The sequence below is a fragment of the Oryctolagus cuniculus genome, chromosome 2, assembly GCF_051225735.1.
Source record: "Oryctolagus cuniculus isolate XC-2025 breed Fujian yellow rabbit chromosome 2, ASM5122573v1, whole genome shotgun sequence".
NCBI lineage: Eukaryota > Metazoa > Chordata > Mammalia > Lagomorpha > Leporidae > Oryctolagus > Oryctolagus cuniculus.
In genome coordinates this window covers 15,919,469-15,939,708 of record NC_142868.1, presented here as the reverse complement: position 1 = coordinate 15,939,708, position 20,240 = coordinate 15,919,469, and the positions used below count along the sequence as shown (strand labels likewise).

Sequence of the window (20,240 nt, the reverse complement as noted above, 5' to 3'; positions counted from 1 at the left end):
AATTATTTACGGCATGGAAGTAATAGCACATACTCCAACTGAACCCATTTTCTGCGATGCTAGATCCTGCTATAAAATAAGCTTGTGAATTACTCACTGCTGAAAACAGTGGGTTTCCAAATCAGCTAATCCATAATCCAACAAAATGTACTTTTAAGAGTGTGCAATCTAATTGGTAATAATAGAGGATGTTTAATTAAGGATTAGTCCTTTTGAAGACCAACTCCCTTACTTTTAATGGCTTCCATTAAGTCTTACTAATACCTTATCTGATAATTACAATGCACAAAGCCCTGTGAAATCTGTTTAGCCGATAAGCAGTCCGAGAAATCTTGCCTTACTAATTTCTCCGAGAAATGATTATATTTGTTATGTAAGTGATGCACTTTCAATTTGTCAAATTCAATTGTGGGCAGATCAAAGACATTAGGAGTTCAAACAATTTCCCTAAAGTATTTGGTTGAATAAAATATAATGCAGAATTTTGTGTAAAGTAAAAATGCTTGCATCTTGTGGTTTTTACAAACAAAGGGTAAGCTAAAACACAATGAAAGAAGAGTCAAATCTTTTTCAGTAACACATCAAACAGGATCAGCAGGTATAGTAACTGTATTTGTATATTCTAAAATTTTGGATTTTAAATGAACTTGAAACAAAAGAATGCTGCCGAAAGAGAACTTGAGAATAAATATTTAATTCAGATTGATCTTTGAAACACAGTGAGGATCTGGTGGTAATGACCCGTTCCCTCATCCGACTGAAGCCTTGTTTGGTACGCATCAACATCTCAGTGTGCCAGCTCCAATCCGAATATCCTCTTAGCAAACGATTCCTGATTTGAATCATTTTTAATTCTCTGACTCTCATGGAAATTAAGCTTGGGACCTTTCACTTAGAGGACAAAGTATGTGGAAATGAATAGCTATGAAGCTCTACAAAAACCTAAGGTGGCATTATTACCACGTGACCGGCCATGTCAGCCACTCAAGGAATACTGTGTGAAGGAACAAATAAGGCTGTTTGCTAGTCAGCTGATGTAAGCACTGCCCAACTCCTGCACTCAACAGTGTCATTCCTAGGAAGCCAGATTATTTTCTATAACAAACCAAACAGAATGTTAATAGACTATATACTTGATCTTAGCCAAAAGGCTGAGAAGCGATGTTAACCAACTATATAACTTCTTAGAAGAAATATGTATGAGAGGAATTCAAATGTTGGAATGAAAAGATAAGCTTGAATGGGGTAAAAAAAATCTTTTGAAATTCAAATACAGTTTATTGATAACATATATTTTCCATGAACTTTCTGAATAATCCTCTTTAGAAAAATCACCCAAATGGAAAGCATAAAACCCAGTCCCAGCTCCGCCGATAAACAGCCCACAGATCTCTGGCTAGCCAACCACCCTTTCTGGGCCATGGTTTCCTGTTTAAGAGGAGGAATTTGGGCTAGATGATGTCTACACAGCTGCCAGATCTAAAAGGAGAAGCTGCTATTGAAGGCCTCTTAAAATATTTCAGGCAAAGGAATCATGTAATCTGATACCAAACATTTTTCAGAAATATTGCTGGGGAGGAAAAAGGAACAATTTTGAAATTCTGAGCTCACTGAAGGGAGCTTCCTACCTAGTGAGACTGTACTCCTTTATGGACCCACACAGGACACAGATAAGGTGCAAGGGGCATTATCAACAACTACAGTGAGACAAGAGTTGTACCTGAGCCTTGCCATGGCAACCTATCTGGAACATAGAGTCCGTCTGTCTTATGCATCTTGCAAAGTCAAAGTGTTGATTCAGAACATAACATCTTTAGGTACGTTAAAATCAGACTCCCTGCTTTACCAGGAACTTACTTTCAGATAATGATGCACCTTATAGATATTACAAGTGTAACTGGATTGGCCTTCACAAAATTTAAAGAAAACCTTTTCAAGGGCTGCTTTATTCTGTAAATGACTTCCTAGAGTTATGCAACAAAACTGAACACTCATTAAAATTTTTCTTTATTGTACTAGAAAGTTTCCAAGCTGCCTATGAATATTTGTAACAATAAAATACCACTGACACCAGTGAATATGTTCCTTTAATCCCAAGTGAGGGTGAAGCTAACGATAGTGGGGAAGAGGCCTCCTCCGACTGTGGGGCTGAAGGCAGCCTCTGACTTACTTGAAGCCTTTTGGTGTCAGGATACACTTGGAGTCATGCTGGCAGGGGTTCAGGTCCTGGGCACAGAAGTCAAGCTTTTCTTCACAAAGCTCGCCTGTAACATGGCACATGGTGTTAGCGCACAGAGAAAGGAAAACAGGCTTTCCCCCGTAGTCTACGTCATGGGTCTTTTAGATGAGTAGAGCTTATGATGGAAAAAAAAAAAAAAAAAAAAGCCAGAAGACCCAATATGGTTCTGCTGCTAAAGTCTTACGGTTTGGGACAATCTGAATATTGTGATTGGTAACAGTTATGAGTGCTGTTAGAATACACTTTGGCAAATAGGTAAAGGGAATCTGAATGTTTTTCATTTCATTCCTTTTGCTCTATTTATTTCTGTATTAGACTTTTTAGTAAGGTAAAGCATGGACTCAAAAGACAAATGATTTTCCACAAACTGAACCCTCACATGCAACCAGCGTCCACCCCCAGAAACATCTATCGGTATCCCAGGCCCCAGAATGGCTACTTTTGGTCATTTAGCCCCCAGGGGTAACCACTCTCAACAAAAGCATAGATTAGTTGTTTTTTTTTTTTTTAAGTGACACATAAAAACAACATATTTATAGCATAACATGTGATGTTTTGATTCGCATATATGTACAGAATGTCTAATTAGGGTAAACATGTCTATCTCTTCAAATGCTTACCATTTCTTTATGATGAAAACACTCAAAATCCTTTTTAGGTTTTTCTTTATTTAAAAATATTGAATGCTATCAAGAGTCACCTTAGTGTGCAACAAAATTCCACAGCTTCTCATCCCTATATAATTATAACTTAGATCAACCTTTCCCCATTCTACTTACACCTATACTCTCCCTGTAGTCTTTGCTCACAACTATCCTATTTTTAACTCCTACAAAATCGACTTTTTCAGATTTCACATAGGAGTGAGATCATACAGTACTTGTCTTTCTGCAGATTAGCTGTGTCTGTTCTTGAGTTTGACATAGATGGAGTCATTTGATACGTACTCCCTTTATGTCTGCTTATTATGTAGCTTTATGCTTGACAAAATCCTCAAATCTTTATAGTCTCCAAGGTCTTATAAGTCTAGAAGAAAAATACTTTCTTCTTATGAATCATTGTAACTGCTCAACAGACTATTTCATAGCCACATCCACTGAGATATAATGAAACAGGTGAAAGTAAAAGCAGAGAGAACACAAATGCTTTTTCCATGAGTGCCATCTGACTCCTAAAGAATAATTTTATGAAGAAGTGAGCAAGTAAACCCATGCCAATTCTAGGCACTCTATGTATGTTGAACCACATGTCTGATAATCTCTTAGGAAAATTCTTCGGTTACAATTCCCATGGTCATTATTTCAAACACATTTGGCCAAAATCAATTTTCAATGAGAAGAAGACTCTCCCAATCATTGCCTAGGATATTAAAGTGACTGAGAAAACATGTTTAAAAAGTCATTTTTTCCTTTTATGCCTTAGCTCTTAATATATATGTAATAAATGAAGGTATAAAGTGACACATCTGTTAACTGAATAAAGTGACACAACTATGCATTCCTAAGAAACTATTAGAACTGTCATTTATCCAAAGATTGTGGATTTAAATACCACTGGTTAAAAAAAAATCAGGAGTTTTCAGAGTATTGCTTTGTTACAAGACTCTCCTTTAAAAATAACGCACTGCTAATTAACAGCTAGCTGCTTGACAACTAGCATGTTATTTAGACTTCAAGCGTCTTTTCCTTGATACAAATATATAATGACATTCATGTAATTGTTACCTCAATCTAATGGATGATAAGTTAATTTTTTAATGTCTCTTAAATTGAACTAATTGCACAGAAGGTCTCCTCCATTGCTTCAACAAAATTTTCTGGGTCTCTACCCCAGTGATAAAAAAGGTTTTAACAATGTATACATGATGTGCTATTTTTATACAAATTTTATTTAAAGCTTTGCAATTTCAACTGGTATTACTTAAGTTAGACGATGATGGAATCTATTCACGATATTCTACCAGCCTACCCTGATGAAATCATTTTCATTTTTCTAATCAAATATATCTATTTGTAATATGGGCTGTTTTTCCCCAAAAAAACCTTTTATTTAATGAGTACAAATTTCTTAAGTACATCTTTAGGAACATAGTGATTCTTCCCACCATTCCTGCCCTCCCACCCCATCTACTTCTCCCTCTCCCATTCCCAGTCCCATTCTCCATTAAGAAAAAACGAAACAAAAATCTGTTCCTCAACAGTCAAGACAAGGGCTGTTCAAATCATTGCTTTTCAAAATTTCAATTTCACTTCTACAGATTTCCTTTTAGGTGCTCTATTTGGGATACAGGCTGTCTCTATCCAAGGTAGCTTTTGAAAAACTGGAGGTAGATAGGGATTATTTGGGATACATAATAGTGTCATTCTATATACCTTTTACCTCATATGCACATAAGTGCTTTAAAAATTCTAAGAGATGGGGAGTGTTTTGTTCCTTATTCACTGTGATCCTACTCAATCCAGTTAATCCAGTACATAAGGTTTTAATTGTATGATGCTGTGCTACATGCTGAGGTTATAGAGATAAAAGCAACGGACTCTGCCCTCAATCAGCTTCCAATTTAGCAGCAGTGAATGCGTGAGCTGGAGAAAGAACACAGAGAAAATTTCATCTCAAAGAGAAGAAAATAGGGTTAATCCTGACTTCTCTACAATGAATTTATCTGTAAACTTGATCTGGAAAGGAACGACAAGGGAGATAGTTCAGAAGTTGTTGGCTAACCAGATTGCAGAATTTGTAATCAGTATCTTTCAGACTAAGCATGTTAACTTGAACATGAAAAGCTATACCTATGTCAAGAATTTCTTATCTCTCTAATATAATCATAACAATTACTAAGTAGTATATGAGAATTTTCAGTGACCATTACATAAGTGCACGTAAGACTCTGGTAAGACTGTTTGACTACCCCAAAAGTGATTTGCTTTTCTTGATCATCACCAAACACTGTAAAGCTAACAAATATTGCAGAGGTATTCTGTGCATTTCATTCCTGGACAACTCACTTTTAAAGCCCAATCTTCCACTCTATGTTCTTACCATCAGGATCTATTTACTATTTATTATATAAATTTATCCCAACTTCATTACTAGGATAGTGATTTTTCCTTTTGTTTTAATACTTCCTTTTGGAGTTCTGTGGTCAATTTTTCTCATCAATTATATGTGTTCTTCTTCTTATCCTAGATCTTTACAACCATTGTTATCTGTTTATAATCTTTATATGTTATATTTGCTTGTTCCTATTTTAGCACACACATATTATTTCTATTTATTGGGTTACTTAATAAATGTTTATATAGTGTTTACTTCTGCATGTTGGTTTTCAAACTTGTAAAAGTAAGCAGTTACTTAGTATTTATGGCTACCATATAAGACAAATATGTAGGTTGCATTACTAGGTATGCCTTTCAGATTATTTGTTTTATTCCAGTCCCTTTTGTTGACCCTAAGATCATAGACAGCAGAACCCTTGGCACATTTCTGTATCCTCTCAGAGTATGGTACGGTGACATACTCAAATTATCATTACTGTTAGAAACAATCTTGCCACTTAAGGCAAAAAACTCTTATCTCCCCAATCTATATTCAATTTGAGTTTAATTATAGTCTTTAGATATTTCTCTCTTTAATTTTTACTTAGTCACTCACAATTAATGACATAACTTATACTCTTCCCAGTAAATGTTACTTTTAATTTTCCCTGACTGAATATTAAAATAAACATTTTCATTGATCTCCTTTAATACGTTCTAATTATACTGAATTCTGCTGTCTTTAGGCGGGAGGCGCAGGTTTTAACATTCACATAGCATTGTATAAACAATGCTCAATACAAGATGGGAAACATAGCAAGTTCCCTAGATGAATGTGGGACTGTATATCTACTTCCAAACCAATCCGGGAAGAATGGACATCTGGAGGCTTCAATGGTTTTCAGAAAGAACAGAAATACTCATCAAATGCCCCATTGTCATGAGCTAAGATATTCCTAGACACTGCTTTTGAAAAAGTGCCCCCACAAATGTCATAGTATTGAGAGAAAATTATGCAACTTTTACTTGGTTTTTGGTTTTCCTACATCCGTAGTCAGAGCTGGGACTAAGCTAGTGGAAAAATAATAGAAAATAAAGGGCTAAGGACTTGAGACTGGAAATCTCACTTTTTCAGATGATAAAGTACAAGTGACAGAAAGAAAAGGTGAAAATATGCTTTATTCCATTATACATCATTAGGATTCTAATCCATTGCTCTATAAGAAGGTGTTTAAATGTTTAAGTTGGCATCAGCAATGCGTTTGAAAGCAGGTCAATGCTCATGAACCTTCCAAGAGATGTGGGTATAGACAAACTTTGACGCCATGATTTGGCTCTAACCCACTCCAAAAGTCCTATTTACCTGCTTTTTGCAGCAGACCCTTAAAAGTCCCCAGTGACAAAGCAACAGCATGGAACAAAATGGTTCCATTTCCCAGCCTTTGTAATTTCTCTTTTTAATTATCCTCATGATTCCTTGTGCTCAGCATTTCTTGATAAGAAGTCAAAGAATGATTGGTATGTGTCTGTGTGCTGGTTGCCTGTGTTCTGGAGAAAGGAGAGTAGCCAACCAGGGGGCCTGTTATTTCATGATAACAGAGCTTAGCATATGACCCAATATAACTGGTGATGGAGGTGGTTTATAAACAATACCTGGGTGCGCCAGGACTATCTGAATAAACACTAGCACATGTCCTAAAAGAGTCATCTTTCTGGTTAAAAAAGTTATGCCTAATTCTTAGGTCATCTCTTCTAATTATGTTCATCAAGTAAGAGTGGCTGAGAGAGGGATTAGAAATGGTCAAGTTCTCCAGTGACACTAGTCTGCACTTTGTGGGGGAGTGGCAAGAGTGAAACTCACTTCCCTAAAAGGGTATGATTCCTCACAGTCTCACTCTGCAGGAGGTGCTATAATTAATTACTGAAATCTATAAATATGGTTTGTCAAAAGAATTTGATCTGGTTTGCAGGAGACCATTCATTCTGGTTTGCTCAGGACAGACCTGGCTTTTACCTGCTGTACCAAGGTGATTGGCAGTAGTGACCCAATGCACTCATAATGGAAACCTGATTTGAATGATGTTATTGTCACCATATAGGTGAAGCTGTAAAAAAGCTCTATATCAGAGTTAAAATTTTATTTGGGGTGAAGAGTAAGCCAGCTGATCCTATGGAGAAACTTCTTATTCAGTGATATTTGGGTTGTGCTGTTACTTCCCGAATGGTCTTCTGCAACTGTATGCAATGTGAAATAATTGACTATTTACAGTAAAATAAACTAATTGTTCTGGTCCCCAGTTCTTCATCAGGAAAATGAGGCTTTGGAGTTAAAGATGTGTAAAGTCAACTGTGGCTTTAAAATAGTGCTTTTTTTTCCTTTTTTAAATTTTTTGACAGGCAGAGTAGACAGTGAGAGAGAGAGACAGAGAGAAAGGTCTTCCTTTGCCGTTGGTTCACCCTCTAATGGCCACTGTGCCAGCGTGCTGCTGCCGGCGCACCATGCTGATCCGATGGCAGGAGCCAGGTACTTCTCCTGGTCCCCTATGGGGTGCAGGGCCCAAGGACTTGGGCCATCCTCCACTGCACTCCTGGGCCACAGCAGACAGCTGGCCTGGAAGAGGGGCAACCGGGACAGAATCCGGTGCCCCGACCAGGACTAGAACCTGGTGTGCCGGTGCCGCAAGGCAGAGGATTAGCCTAGTGAGCTGCAGCGCCGGCCTTAAAATAGTGCTTTTTGAAAAAGGAAAAAGCTGTCAAGAGATGGATAATACAGAGAGCAAGTTACCAGATGGAGCATAAGGCTTATGTAATGGCAAGAATTGTGTCAGCATGTGCCCAGATCTCCTATGGTACCAATATTGCAAATATCATTGCAATGAGGTAGAAACCTCAACACACTTTTATGGCTCTTTTGAGAAATAGTACCTGGGGTTGGCCTTACTTCCTGCTCCAACTCAGATCTATGCATCTAACTGATTTTATTTTTATTATTTTGTTAAATATTTATTTGAAAGGCAAGGTGGTGGGAAAAGATCTCTTCCATCCACTGGTTCACATCCCAAATGCTCACAACAGCCAGGGCTGGGCCAGGCTTGAGCCAGGAACCAGGAACTCCATCCTGGTTTCCAACATGAGTGCCAGAGACTCAAGTATTTGGGGCATCTTCCACTGCCTTCCCAGGTACATTAGCAGGAAGCTGCAACAGAAGCTGATATGGGATGCCTGTGTTGCAAGTGTTAACTAAACACACTGCCCTACAATACTGCCCCCTCTACTGATTTTAATGTTGTTTCCTCCTTAAACACAAAGGAGCCCTTACTTGCATCCTCATTGGGACTTTTCTCTCTTCATATTATATGTTTCTAAATGTCTTAGTTCCACACTTACTGAAATGGTTTTAGAACCATTCTACATTTCCCCCAGTACTTACAGAGTGGCATGCCTATGGCTTTTTCCAGTTATTCTGATAATAAACCACATTTTTTGCATCACCACATACTTATTTTGCACAAGTGCCAACTGTGTTTGAGGACCTGCATCAGTACTAGGATTCTAACAGCGAACAACAAAAACTGCCTATTCTCATAGAGTGTATATACCAAGGTAACATAACCTTGGCTCTGTGATGAATCTTATGCAGGAGATTCCATGGTGAAAGAAGTGGGACTGTCTCTCTATGAATGGACAGGGCCACTTTCCTGGAACAGTAAGATGTGGAGGTGGGGAGGTAGTGGGGAAGGAAGGGCACTGGCAGAGGCTCTGTGCAGGAGGTGGCGTGAGAATGAGCTCTAACAAGGTGGGAGTGAGCTGTGGCACCAGAGGAAGTTACGGAAGTTCATCAGAGCCATATCTTTGCTCTCTCAGCAATGGATTTAAGGGGCTTAAGTTAGGAGATGGTCAGACTGCATCTGCACTTTGCAAACAACATTTTGTCTGCAGGAGGGCAGACAAATGTACGTAAGATGACAGCTTGGACTTGGTAATTGTGGAGGAAATACAGATGACGCAGAGAGATGTTTAGGAAGCAAAATAGATACAACTTCATGATGGATTGGATGAATGTAGGTATAAAGAGAGACAGCAGGATTGTCTGGGACTTGTAAGATTTTGGAATCTCTATCTGTACTTTTCAATGATATGGAGAATGTTGGAAGAAGACCAGGACTTCTGAGGAAACAGCAAGAGTTTTAAATATAAATATGCGAGGACATGAGTTGACTGTTGTCCCCTTCCTACAGTGTGCTGGAGTCATGCGGTACCTCATGACCATATTGGAGATAGGGTCTTTACAGAAGGAATCAAGTTAAAACAAGGCATGAGATTGGACCCAAATCCAATATGGTTGGTTATCTTATTAAAAAAAAAAAAAAAAGGAAGTTTGAATGCAAAAATAGACTTCTTCGAGGGAAGATGATGGGAGGAAACATAGAAAGAGGCCTGGACCTGACCACAGCCATCAAGGAACTAAGAGTGTAGACACTGATTTCAGATTTTTAGCCTCCAGAACTGTGGGATAATAAAAGCCTATTGTTGAAGGCACCCAATCTGTGGTATTTTGTTATGGCAGCATTAGGACACAAAACTTCTAAATGATGCTGTTCTTACGTTTCATTCCTTTCATTATGTGTGGCTCCCCTCTACCATGTTTCAAATTTTTGTTTAGGTCTCTGAGGTTCTCTAACAGAGTCCGCAGTCAGCAGTGCACAAAGGAGAAGTCCCTCATGACCATGACCATGATCTCTGACCTTATAAAGAGCCAACATGTTTTAAAAGGAGCACAGTGGAAGAGTTTAGTTCTACATTTGCTGCTGGGGTCAGGACACTCTGTAGAGCACCACGAGTCCTAGTTGAGTTGGACTAAGGGACCCTTGCCCCGCTGCAGGGGGAGTTGGTGTTAGCTGATAAGGTTTACAGGTCAGGCTAACCAAGCAGTAATGACAATTTCCTTCCATATGCGTATTAGATATGTAAAATCCAAAGAAGCACAGGGGCTGGAGCTGTGGCGCAGTGGGTTAACGCCCTGGCCTGAAGTGCTGGCATCCCATATGGGCGCCGGATCGGGTCCTGGCAGCTCCACTTCCTGTCCAGCTCTCTGCTATGGCCTGGGAAAGCAGAAGATAGCCCAAGTCCTTGGGCCCCTGTATCAGCATGGGAGACTCGGGAAGAAGCTCCTGGCTTTGGATCGGCGCAGCTTCAGCCATTGAGGCCAATTGGGGAGTGAACCATTGGATGGAAGACCTCTCTCTCTCTCTGCCTCTCCTCTCTCTGTGTAACTCTTTCAAGTAAAAATAAATAAATCTTAAAAAAAAAAAGAAGCACAAACTACTGTGTCTCATAGAAGGGAAGAAAGTGACTTGAATGCATTGTTTCACCAACTTTACACTCTGGGGATTACCCTGAATACAGCTGCAGCTGCTAACATGCATAGTATCACTGCTGAGGACTAATCTGGAAAGTACTTTATTAATTTAAAATATTTCAAAAGCATAAAAATTCATGCAAGTGAACAACACTTCAGTTGACTTACATTGCTGGCACCAATTTCTCAAATTTTTTTTTTCTAATGAATACTAAATACATGGTTTAGCTCATTGTATTGTAGAAAATTCTTAACAATAATGATTCTTGGGCAAATGAGCAGATAATGAAGACATTACATGGTGCATGAGAGTTCACCTTAACTGTTTCCTGAAATGAATACGAATGGTATAAAATGAAATTCATCACTTCTAGTAATATATTTTTTTTTTTTTTTTGACAGGCAGAGAGTGGACAGTGAGAGAGAGAGAGACAGAAAGGTCTTCCTTTGCCGCCGGCTCACCCTCCAATGGCCGCCGCGGTCGGCGCGCTGCGGCCGGCGCACCGCGCTGATCCGATGGCAGGAGCCAGGAGCCAGGTGCTTTTCCTGGTCTCCCATGGGGTGCAGGGCCCAAGCACCTGGGCCATCCTCCACTGCACTCCCTGGCCACAGCAGAGGGCCGGCCTGGAAGAGGGGCAACCGGGACAGAATCCAGAGCCCCTACCGGGACCAGAACCCGGTGTGCCGGCGCCGCCAGGCGGAGGATTAGCCTAGTGAGCCGCGGCGCCGGCCACTTCTAGTAATATTGATTTACATGTACTCTCTACAAGTTAGACTTTTTTTCTTACAAAAAACAGTGCTTCAATTTAACTTTCTTGATACAATACTAGAAAGGAATTTCTGGAGCTGGATCCAGTAAATGATTAAAGGATGAGCATGACAAAGCCCTTACCCTGGAGAAGTTACCATATAGAAAAGTCAGAGAACTAAAGCAAATGTCTAATATGCAAGTATCCTGTAAGTTTCATTTAGTGACAGATACAATCAGCATCTTGGTGAAACTGGACTGAATGGCATTATTATTATTATTACTGAAACTATACCACACAGTTCAAAAATACATTATTACTTCTTCAGAGTTGTTGTCTAAGCCATACTGATTAGAGAGAGGGGATATTTGAAAGTTACAGGGTGAATGATTATAGTAATTGCTTTCTATCTACCAGGAAGCTTGAGCAATATCTTGTCTTGTCTAGGCTGTTAGTCCACAAGTTTGCTCAGCAAAAAGAAGCTTGGTCATTTTGTCTGCAGATTTAGGGTTTCTGGAATTTCCTAACCCACATCGCTTCTTAAAATATTAATTTAGTCCACACTGGAAAGAGAAATTGGAAAGGGTATGCAGTTAATAATTGAGTACAATCTCTCTATTGAATTTTTCCAAAATTTAGTCCTTTAAATTCAGGTTTGGAATGTTTAAAACCAAAGTAATTTTAGATACCAGTGAATGGTGTTGCTGAACACTTAGCTTTCTCCAGCCTCTGCTAATGTAACTAGATTAGTTTCTGAAACAGATGAAATCTCAGAGTCATTCTTAGGGGTTTACAAAGGGTCTGGGGAGAGTTCTATAACTGGCAATGTATTCTCTATATGTTTTAATTTAAAAATTGTAGAAAGCTAGTTTTCTTTTTAATGAGAAGGATCATAAATGCTGATAATAATAGACAAAGACCTTAGGACAACAATCTTAATAACTGGACTAGAATGCTAGTGTTAAACTTAATCAATTATGACATTTTCAAACATGCTTACAGCAAGGGAGGAAGTCTGGTTGATTTCCTGACAAAATCCCCAAGACACGGATTTACGGAGGGTCAAAAACATCATCATTCAAATATTTGCATTTTGAGCTCTTGCTTGATTTAAGAAAAGTCTAATTTTATTCTATTTGAATTTTCTTAGCCAGGGAAGGTATCAGAAGAAGCCAAGGACTGGATGAGATAAATGAGGTTTAATTTCTTAAAAGTATGCTACTTGAGGCAAAGAATACCAATGTTGAAACTTGTGTACTTCTCCCTGCTGGGAGTATTCAGAAGCAAACTGGGTACAACCAGATGTTTGATGAAAAGATGTATTTGCTGGTGTCTTTTTTCTTGCAGGAGGGGCAGGAAAATGTTTTTTGAATGCTGATGAGGGAGATTCAATGGGATAAAAGACAATTTATATATTATATATTTTACACTATAATATATATATATTTTACACTATAATATATATATATATATATATATTGTTCAATGGGATAAAGAGAGAGAGAGAGAATAAGAAAATGTGTGTTCTCAGAGCCTAGCTTCATCCTTCCAGGCCAGACTTTGCTGGGTCCTCTGCAACTACAAGATCTCCCCACAATTTCTCCTGCAAACCAATAACTATCTCAAGAGGAAGTAGAGAGTTTGTGTTCAAGAATCCTAGAATTGGGCATGTCAAGTAGGTAAGTTGCATGTTTAGGAAAGTTAAGATAACTGAGTCTGAATTTTATCATTACTAGAATCTTAAAAGTCAATCCAGTTCCAATGGAAAACTGTACATTTCCTACTTGTTCTTAATTTACACAAATATTTGTCTCCTCTCACAGACCCTGCAATGTGGCAGAGAGACTGATGAATTGTAGGTGACGTTAGACACAGCTGATGGAATTATGGGAGTCATCCTTAAATTGAACTGGACCTGAAAGAAAAGTATAGTCTTCCCTCGATATCCTTGGGGGATTGGTTCCAGGAGTCTGGCAGACATTCAGAGCTCCATATATGAGTACCTTATATAAAATGGCATAATATTTCACTTTAACCTGAGTATATCTTCTGTATTCTTTAAAAGATCTCTGGGATATTTATAATACTGAATACAACAAAAGTGCTATGCAAATAGTGGTTTTGCTGCATTGTTTAGGGAATAATGACAAGGAAAATAAGACTGTACATCTTCAATACAGATGCAATTGTCCCCCCAAATATTGTCCCCCCATCCATGTTGAGTTCATCCACAGATGAAGACCCTGTGGATATTGAGGACCAAATGCATATAAATTTTCTACTATTTACTAAACCAGTGCATGATTATTTGTTCCACCTATGCTCAAGGTTCAAATCTAGGCACCAGAGCCAATCAACTTGGTAGATACCCAGTTTCTAGCCTGAATATTCAGGATCTTTAACAGTAGAGATGGTGATAGTTGGTTTTATTACAATCAGTAGGTTACTTATAAACAGCATGTTTCTGCTGCTGTATTTTTAAAGACTTATTTATTTATTTGAAAGGCAGAATTATACAGAAAGAGGTAAATGGAGAGAGAAAGAACTTTCACCTGCTGGTTCACTCCTCAAATGGCACAATGGCTAGGGAAGGGCTAAGCCAAAACCAAGAGACTAGAGCTCCATCCAGGTCTCCGATGTGGGTGGCAGGGGACCCAAGTACTTGTGCCATTGTCCACTGCTCTTGCAGGCACATTAGCAGGGAGTCAGATTAGAAGGGGAGCAGCTAAGACTCGAATCAGTGCCCATGTGGGATGTGGCATTGCAGGTAGTGGTACAATGCAGGTCCCTATTTTTTCTTTCTTACCTTTTTTTTTTTTTTAAAGATCTGACTTTTCCTAAAGATTATTTTTTCAGTCTGCTGTTTTTCATTTGTTTCACTATTCTCAATCTTACTTTTATTTTGTTCAGTTAGAAGTAATGAACTGACCTTTAAAATATGCTATATAAACCATCCAGACAGCCCCCACTTTTCTAAGGGTAATTCAGTGCAGTTGTCAGCACAGAAATATGGAGAACTGATCTTGAGGGCCCAGGAATTCTGGAGGACATGTTAGCTGCTGATAGAAGCCCCTTTGAGTGAAAAGTGTGAAAAACAGGATGTGTATATAACTGGGACACTGTCATAGAGATCCCTGAGATAAAGTTAATCATAATTAAAAACAGGAACGATCAAGAAAACACGCTGTAAATTAAAATGTTTCTCAGAAGGATAACAATTTTTGTTCTCATTCTTATTGTCTAAATGGTATGAAATGGGTTGTTTGATAATGTTTATATGTCAGTGATTTTTATCTGCATCCACATTCAGAAGGAAATGTTCTTTTACTTATGAACTAGTGAAGTAGCTATATTATTAAAGCTCTGAGCAAACGAGAAGTGACGGCTTTGTAGTGGTCCACTATCTGACCTAATCCGAACTTGCAGTCAAGACTCAAAGTCAAAGTGTTTGTCTGGTAGGCAAGGGTAATGTTTTATGGATTTTTGTATTACTTTCAATGCTTTACACCGTGTCCTGCATAAGATATTTTCTCAATAAATATTTTATGCATTTTAAGTGGAAAACTTACCTCTCCAAATAAACAAACAGAAAATGAGGTGTTTTTTCAGTACTTCCTTATTGGAACACTGCAGCTAAATAATAAAACCAATTCCAACAGCTACTGAAACTCCAGAAAATATCTGACTCAGTTTTCAAAATAAATAAAACCAAATCATATTAAATAAGACTTGGCTAAACTATGTTGTTGACCTGAGTTTGGTGGGCACTGCCAGTTAAATAAAGAGGAAACAGTTTCTTGAAAATGTTCTCTGAGACCAAACGCACCTAAGAAAGCGAAAGGTTAGAAGATGAATGTTCAAAACATAACATTACTAGATTGCCCAACTGTCCTCTTCAGTTAAAATACACAGTGACTTCAGCTGCCCTTACTTGAGTCTTTCAAGTAAGCTTTCAACTATTTTGATTTTATATAAAGACCTTACATATCTTCATGCAGAATTAATAACGGAAGGAGTCACTGTTATTAAGAGATCATGAAAATCTAAGAAATATACATAAAATCTATATATACAGCCAGATCCAAGAATTCTTCAGTATTCAACATATACTCATACTTCAAAATGGAGTAAAAGGGCAAAAGGAACCAAAGACTTATCCCTACATGGCATCTTTCTATTTGATATCTGCATTGAAAGAAAATCTTGAAATTCTAATAAGAGGAGAGGAAGTATTGAAAACTATGAGGAGAGAAATTTGCTTCACACACATAATTTATTTTTCAGATTTTTTTTCTACCATAAACCATTAAGAATTCTTTTGCCACTAGGAATGACATCAAAAATACAAACCATGTTGGAATTATATGAAGTAAAACTTAAAATTTGTCAAACAGGGTGGACCCGATACTTCTGGAGTGTACATATTTACCATTTTACATTTTCCTATTCATTCTTATATGTTATTCTCACAGGTCTACAAGAAGTGGTAAAAATGTCATTATCCCTGTTTCACAGAAAAAGAAATAAAAAAGACTGGGTGAGGTCCTGGAGTTGATAAATATTAGTGTCGTAAAATGGAGCTTTATCTGTTACGTAAATCACCAGCTGCCTTATGTGAAGAAAAACAGTCTTAGAGGGATTAATTCATTAATTGCACAGGCATTGATTAGGGGATTTTTTCATGTGCAGATAAAATAGATTGCCTGCCTGCACTTGAATTTTGTCGCCTAGGCTTTACTCTTTTTAAATGTACATAAGGGCAGTTGTGACAGCAGGCTGAAGAAATAGCATAAAGAGCAGAAGAGAAGCCTGCTTGGCATACACATTAGTTGGAGCCACTGTAAGATGTTCAAAGCAGGGAGGCCTGGAAGATGGCAGCAGTAGGAAGCGACTGGTTCCAGTGGAAGGCTCCCAAGTTACAGAGCAAGTCTCATGCCAGTCAGACATGGGTTCGCTTCCTTGTCCCCACATCTACAGTGTGTATTCTTGAAGAAGTGCTTCTTTGTTGCTTTATAAATGTGAATGCTCAATTTTTTTTTCATTCATGCCTAGAGTTCTTTTAATTTACCAATATGTTGACTAATTAGGCAGGTATTTTTTTTAACCTAAGAAAATTATGAAGATGCTATAAAGAAATCAAAAATCTATTTGTAATTAAGTTATGGATTAAAATGTGGAGAGTGGCTTGACTTTTTAGAAAGGAAATTTGGTCAGCAGCAGATTCTTTGAAATAAAATAATCTTCTATAAATGTAAGTGTGAAATTTAGTGAACATATGAAATCAAGCACTATCACATTGCCAAGGTAGTTCTTGAGACTTTATAAAACTATTTAAGGTCATATTTTTGTGACAGAATAATGCCTATTGTGTTTCTGAGGTAGACTCAGGCTTTAGAAATCCCAGCCCCAAACCATCAATTGCTTTAGTACTTGTAGAAAGAAAAGATGACATTTAACCAAGGAAAGCACTGAATGCATTCAGTAACCAACAGGAAATAGCACATGTAATATCTTTATAGTCTAAAATGTGGAAAGATTTATCATGTTTTTCAACTTAACAAAGTAAGTGAGCAGACACAGCAAATCATCCAAAAAACGCAACAGAAATAAATGAAATCTTTAGCAAGACAAGAAAGAACTGCTAGGTGTTTCCCTATTAGTCTTAGAATCCTACAGCAAGTGCTTCATAGACAACTGGAACTATCAGGACAAGTACATTTTGGGCAAAGCTGAATGATGAAAAATCCAGTGTTACTGGTTAAAATTCGGATTCTCTAAGATAGAATTTCATGAGGGTTCCATGATGATTGCCCAGACATGGCCCTCAGTCTAACTCTAAGTCTCCCTTTCCTGGGCCTTGATGTGTTGGGCGAACCATGTGAACTGTTCTTGTGTTAATGATTAAATAGGGCTCTTTTTATGCTCTAAAAATACTAAAATACTACCGAGCACCCATGGCACTCTGGGATATAAATTTGACAAGGCCACTTGATGAATTAACCTCTCAGGCTTTGTAATTTTTATTTTATTAACTGGTTAAATCAAGGCCTATGTGTTCAAATTAAAAAAATTATTATTTAAAAATTATTAAAAATACTGGTTCAGAGTCATGGGAAAATTTCTACTACAAAGCTTTTCTAGCTATAGCCTATCTACTATACAACATATTCATTATAAAAATAACACCTTTGTGATTTTTTTTTAAAGTAAAAGCATACAGACAAGTAGAAAATAGAAAATATGACTTTCTTTTTTTTTAGCCACCTTTCTTCCCACTCAGAGAGTTCCCATTATAGACTTCTGGAAATTGATAAACTACATTTCAGAGACCCACTCTATAGTGTCTGGCTTATACATATATCAAGGCTCTGAATGTCTGAATTGACATATTGCTTTCAGAATTCACACTTCATCCATGTTCCTTTATCATGTACACACAGTGAAATCAATGTAGCTTTACAAGAAAGAGGGAAACTAAAATGAAAATCATAATAGACTTAAAAGGCAACTAACCTTTTTCCACCTCATTCAGATTAGCAGCTGGCAGCGACAAAGACAGAAGAGACAAAAGACTTTTACATTGCGGTACAACAGCAGAGCACATCAAGCCAATGCACAGCATTAACAACAGAGCAGCCAGGCGAGAGAGCAAACCGGACCAAGGCTTAGATTCCTTACCTACAGCTGGCCAACGCACACACATGGAGAGAATGAGGCAAAGGATAAACACCGTCACAGGGAGCTGGGGATCTGTTTCTAAACCAGGGGGTGTGTGGCAACCAGCAGTTTTACTGCTTACGATGTGCACTGAATGGTTGGTAAATAGGCATTAGAGATTCAGCAGAGAGAGAATGGTACAAAATGGGAAAATTAAAATTCTGATTACTTTCCATAAAATATACTTGAAGCCTTTTTATGTCCTATTTGTATGAAAACTTTTTATTTTACTGAATTTGTATAGTCCCATTAAGCAATATGAGAGCTTACAATGGGATTCAGCTCCTATCATACTTGTGTATGGTCCCAGAATAGGGGTAATTAGTACCTACTCAATTTTGATACAGCAGACCCAAGGTTCAATTCAACACCTAAAACTCTTAACACTAGAGCCTAAGGAAAGGTGTCCATGTTTTCAACACCGAAAGGGTGTTGCATTTCCAATTTTCATTTTTATAGGTTTCGAGCTTGTGTAAAATTTAAGGAAGTCCTCGAAAACGTCTTTGGAAAGGATATACTGATTTAAGAAAACAAAAGCAAACCCCAAATCTCTCTGGCTTTTAAAATGAAAATATTGGAATTCACTTCTAAATCATCCGTTCAACAATTTTAAAGTCTCTGCTTCCTTATACTTAACATAGTTATTTAAATACAGAATCATAGTGGATTTAGCTTTTTAAAATTAATCTTGTCTGATGAATGACTGCCATCAATGGGCATGCATTTACAACTAGCAGGGTGGATGTTGGGTTGCAGTAGGTAGGGAAGAATCATTTTGAAGACTGGCAGAAGGGAGGGTATGGCAAGGTTTAGGTAATAGAAAAACAGACTGGCTTCTCTTCTAGTATGTAAACAGCTACCTATGGTGAAGTTTTGGCCATTCAGGGCTTAAGTCAAGTTTAATACGTTTCTTAATGTGGCTCATTTTATGCTGAACGTTTCCAGTTGAGTTTTACAACTGGCTCTTCATGACTTCTCTGTCAGATAGCTTTCAGAGCTCTGACTTTTCTCTGTTGACCACATTGTGTCCATTTTCACCCATGACCCAGTTGCCAAATATAAATATTTTCACCATAATCATTTACAAGCTTTATCTATCAAGCATTATTTGCTCTGTTAAGCAGAGTTCACTCTCTCCCTGTAAGTCCTTGGGATACAGAGTAAAAAAAATCATCAAAGGAAAAAGCAACTTGTGACTAATGACTTTTAAACAATGACAACATTATTATATTTCCTGCGCATAGCTGGGTCTCTGTTCCCAGATTTCATGATCATTAATCAGATTCCAAACTTACATTTAAAACAATATAGTCACATTATAAGAAAATTCTTCCTTCACTGCAAACTTGGATGGAGCAGGATATGAAACTCCAGAGTCCCATTTATACTTTCCTATAATTAAAGGTCACTTATGTGCCACTTACTTCAAAATCTGCAGATGGTTGTTTGATATTTTGTAAATGAGCTCATTTCACATGTGTACAAAAGTACTACAGTTAAAAGATGAGCTACGAATTTGCCCCATTTAGCTATCTTCTTTAATGCCAAATTGTCAAACTCTTCATGGCCCACAAGACACAGTCCAAAATTATAATGGTGATATCTTCCCGCTCTGTATGCATTGCACTTTTTTCTTGAGTTCAGTATTTGTGTTGATCTTTTGCCCAAATTAAGGCAATCCAACACTGTAATAGCTGTGCTGTAAGTAAAAAGGCTAAATGACTCTAGCTCTTGCCCAGAGCTAAATGGCTCTTGACAGATAGTCATGGCAGATTCCCTTGTGACAGCTTTCATGATGTCATATGTTGGCTGAGCTTCAGGTCTTTATGATACACTTCAAAGAAAGAGATCTGACTTGGAGGGGGAAGTGGGGCTTCCTCATACTTCTCAGGGGAAGTTGCCCTGAACTGAATCCTTAGGATGGAAAAACATCAATTTAAGAGGATCAGGGCAGGACAGGAGCTTGGGAAGTGAAGGGTGAACAGGTGAGACATAAACTCCAAAGAAATGGATACGAATAAGGAGTAGCAAATCAAATGCCAAACCAAGGTGGAACCCCCCCCAAACAGCTCAGAAGATTCTACCACCTTAAAGAAACCATTACCAAAAACATGTGAGAACCTGAATATGGCCATGCTCCC

General features: G+C 38.0%; 1 protein-coding gene across 4 annotated transcripts in view; it reads right to left on the bottom strand.

The window, feature by feature from the left end:
- Positions 1 to 20,240, bottom strand: part of SLIT2 (slit guidance ligand 2) — a 397,114-nt gene that overhangs the window by 29,376 nt on the left and 347,498 nt on the right. For 2 of the 4 annotated variants that reach the window (XM_051830459.3, XM_089326979.1), the window contains 2 exons: positions 17,896 to 17,922; positions 2,171 to 2,264 (listed from right to left, as the gene is read on the bottom strand). In XM_051830459.3, the coding sequence (XP_051686419.1) occupies positions 2,171 to 2,264; positions 17,896 to 17,922 (121 nt within the window). The remainder of the gene's footprint in view (positions 1 to 2,170; positions 2,265 to 17,895; positions 17,923 to 20,240) is intronic. The other 2 variants (XM_051830475.3, XM_051830478.3) reach the window with 1 other exon arrangement.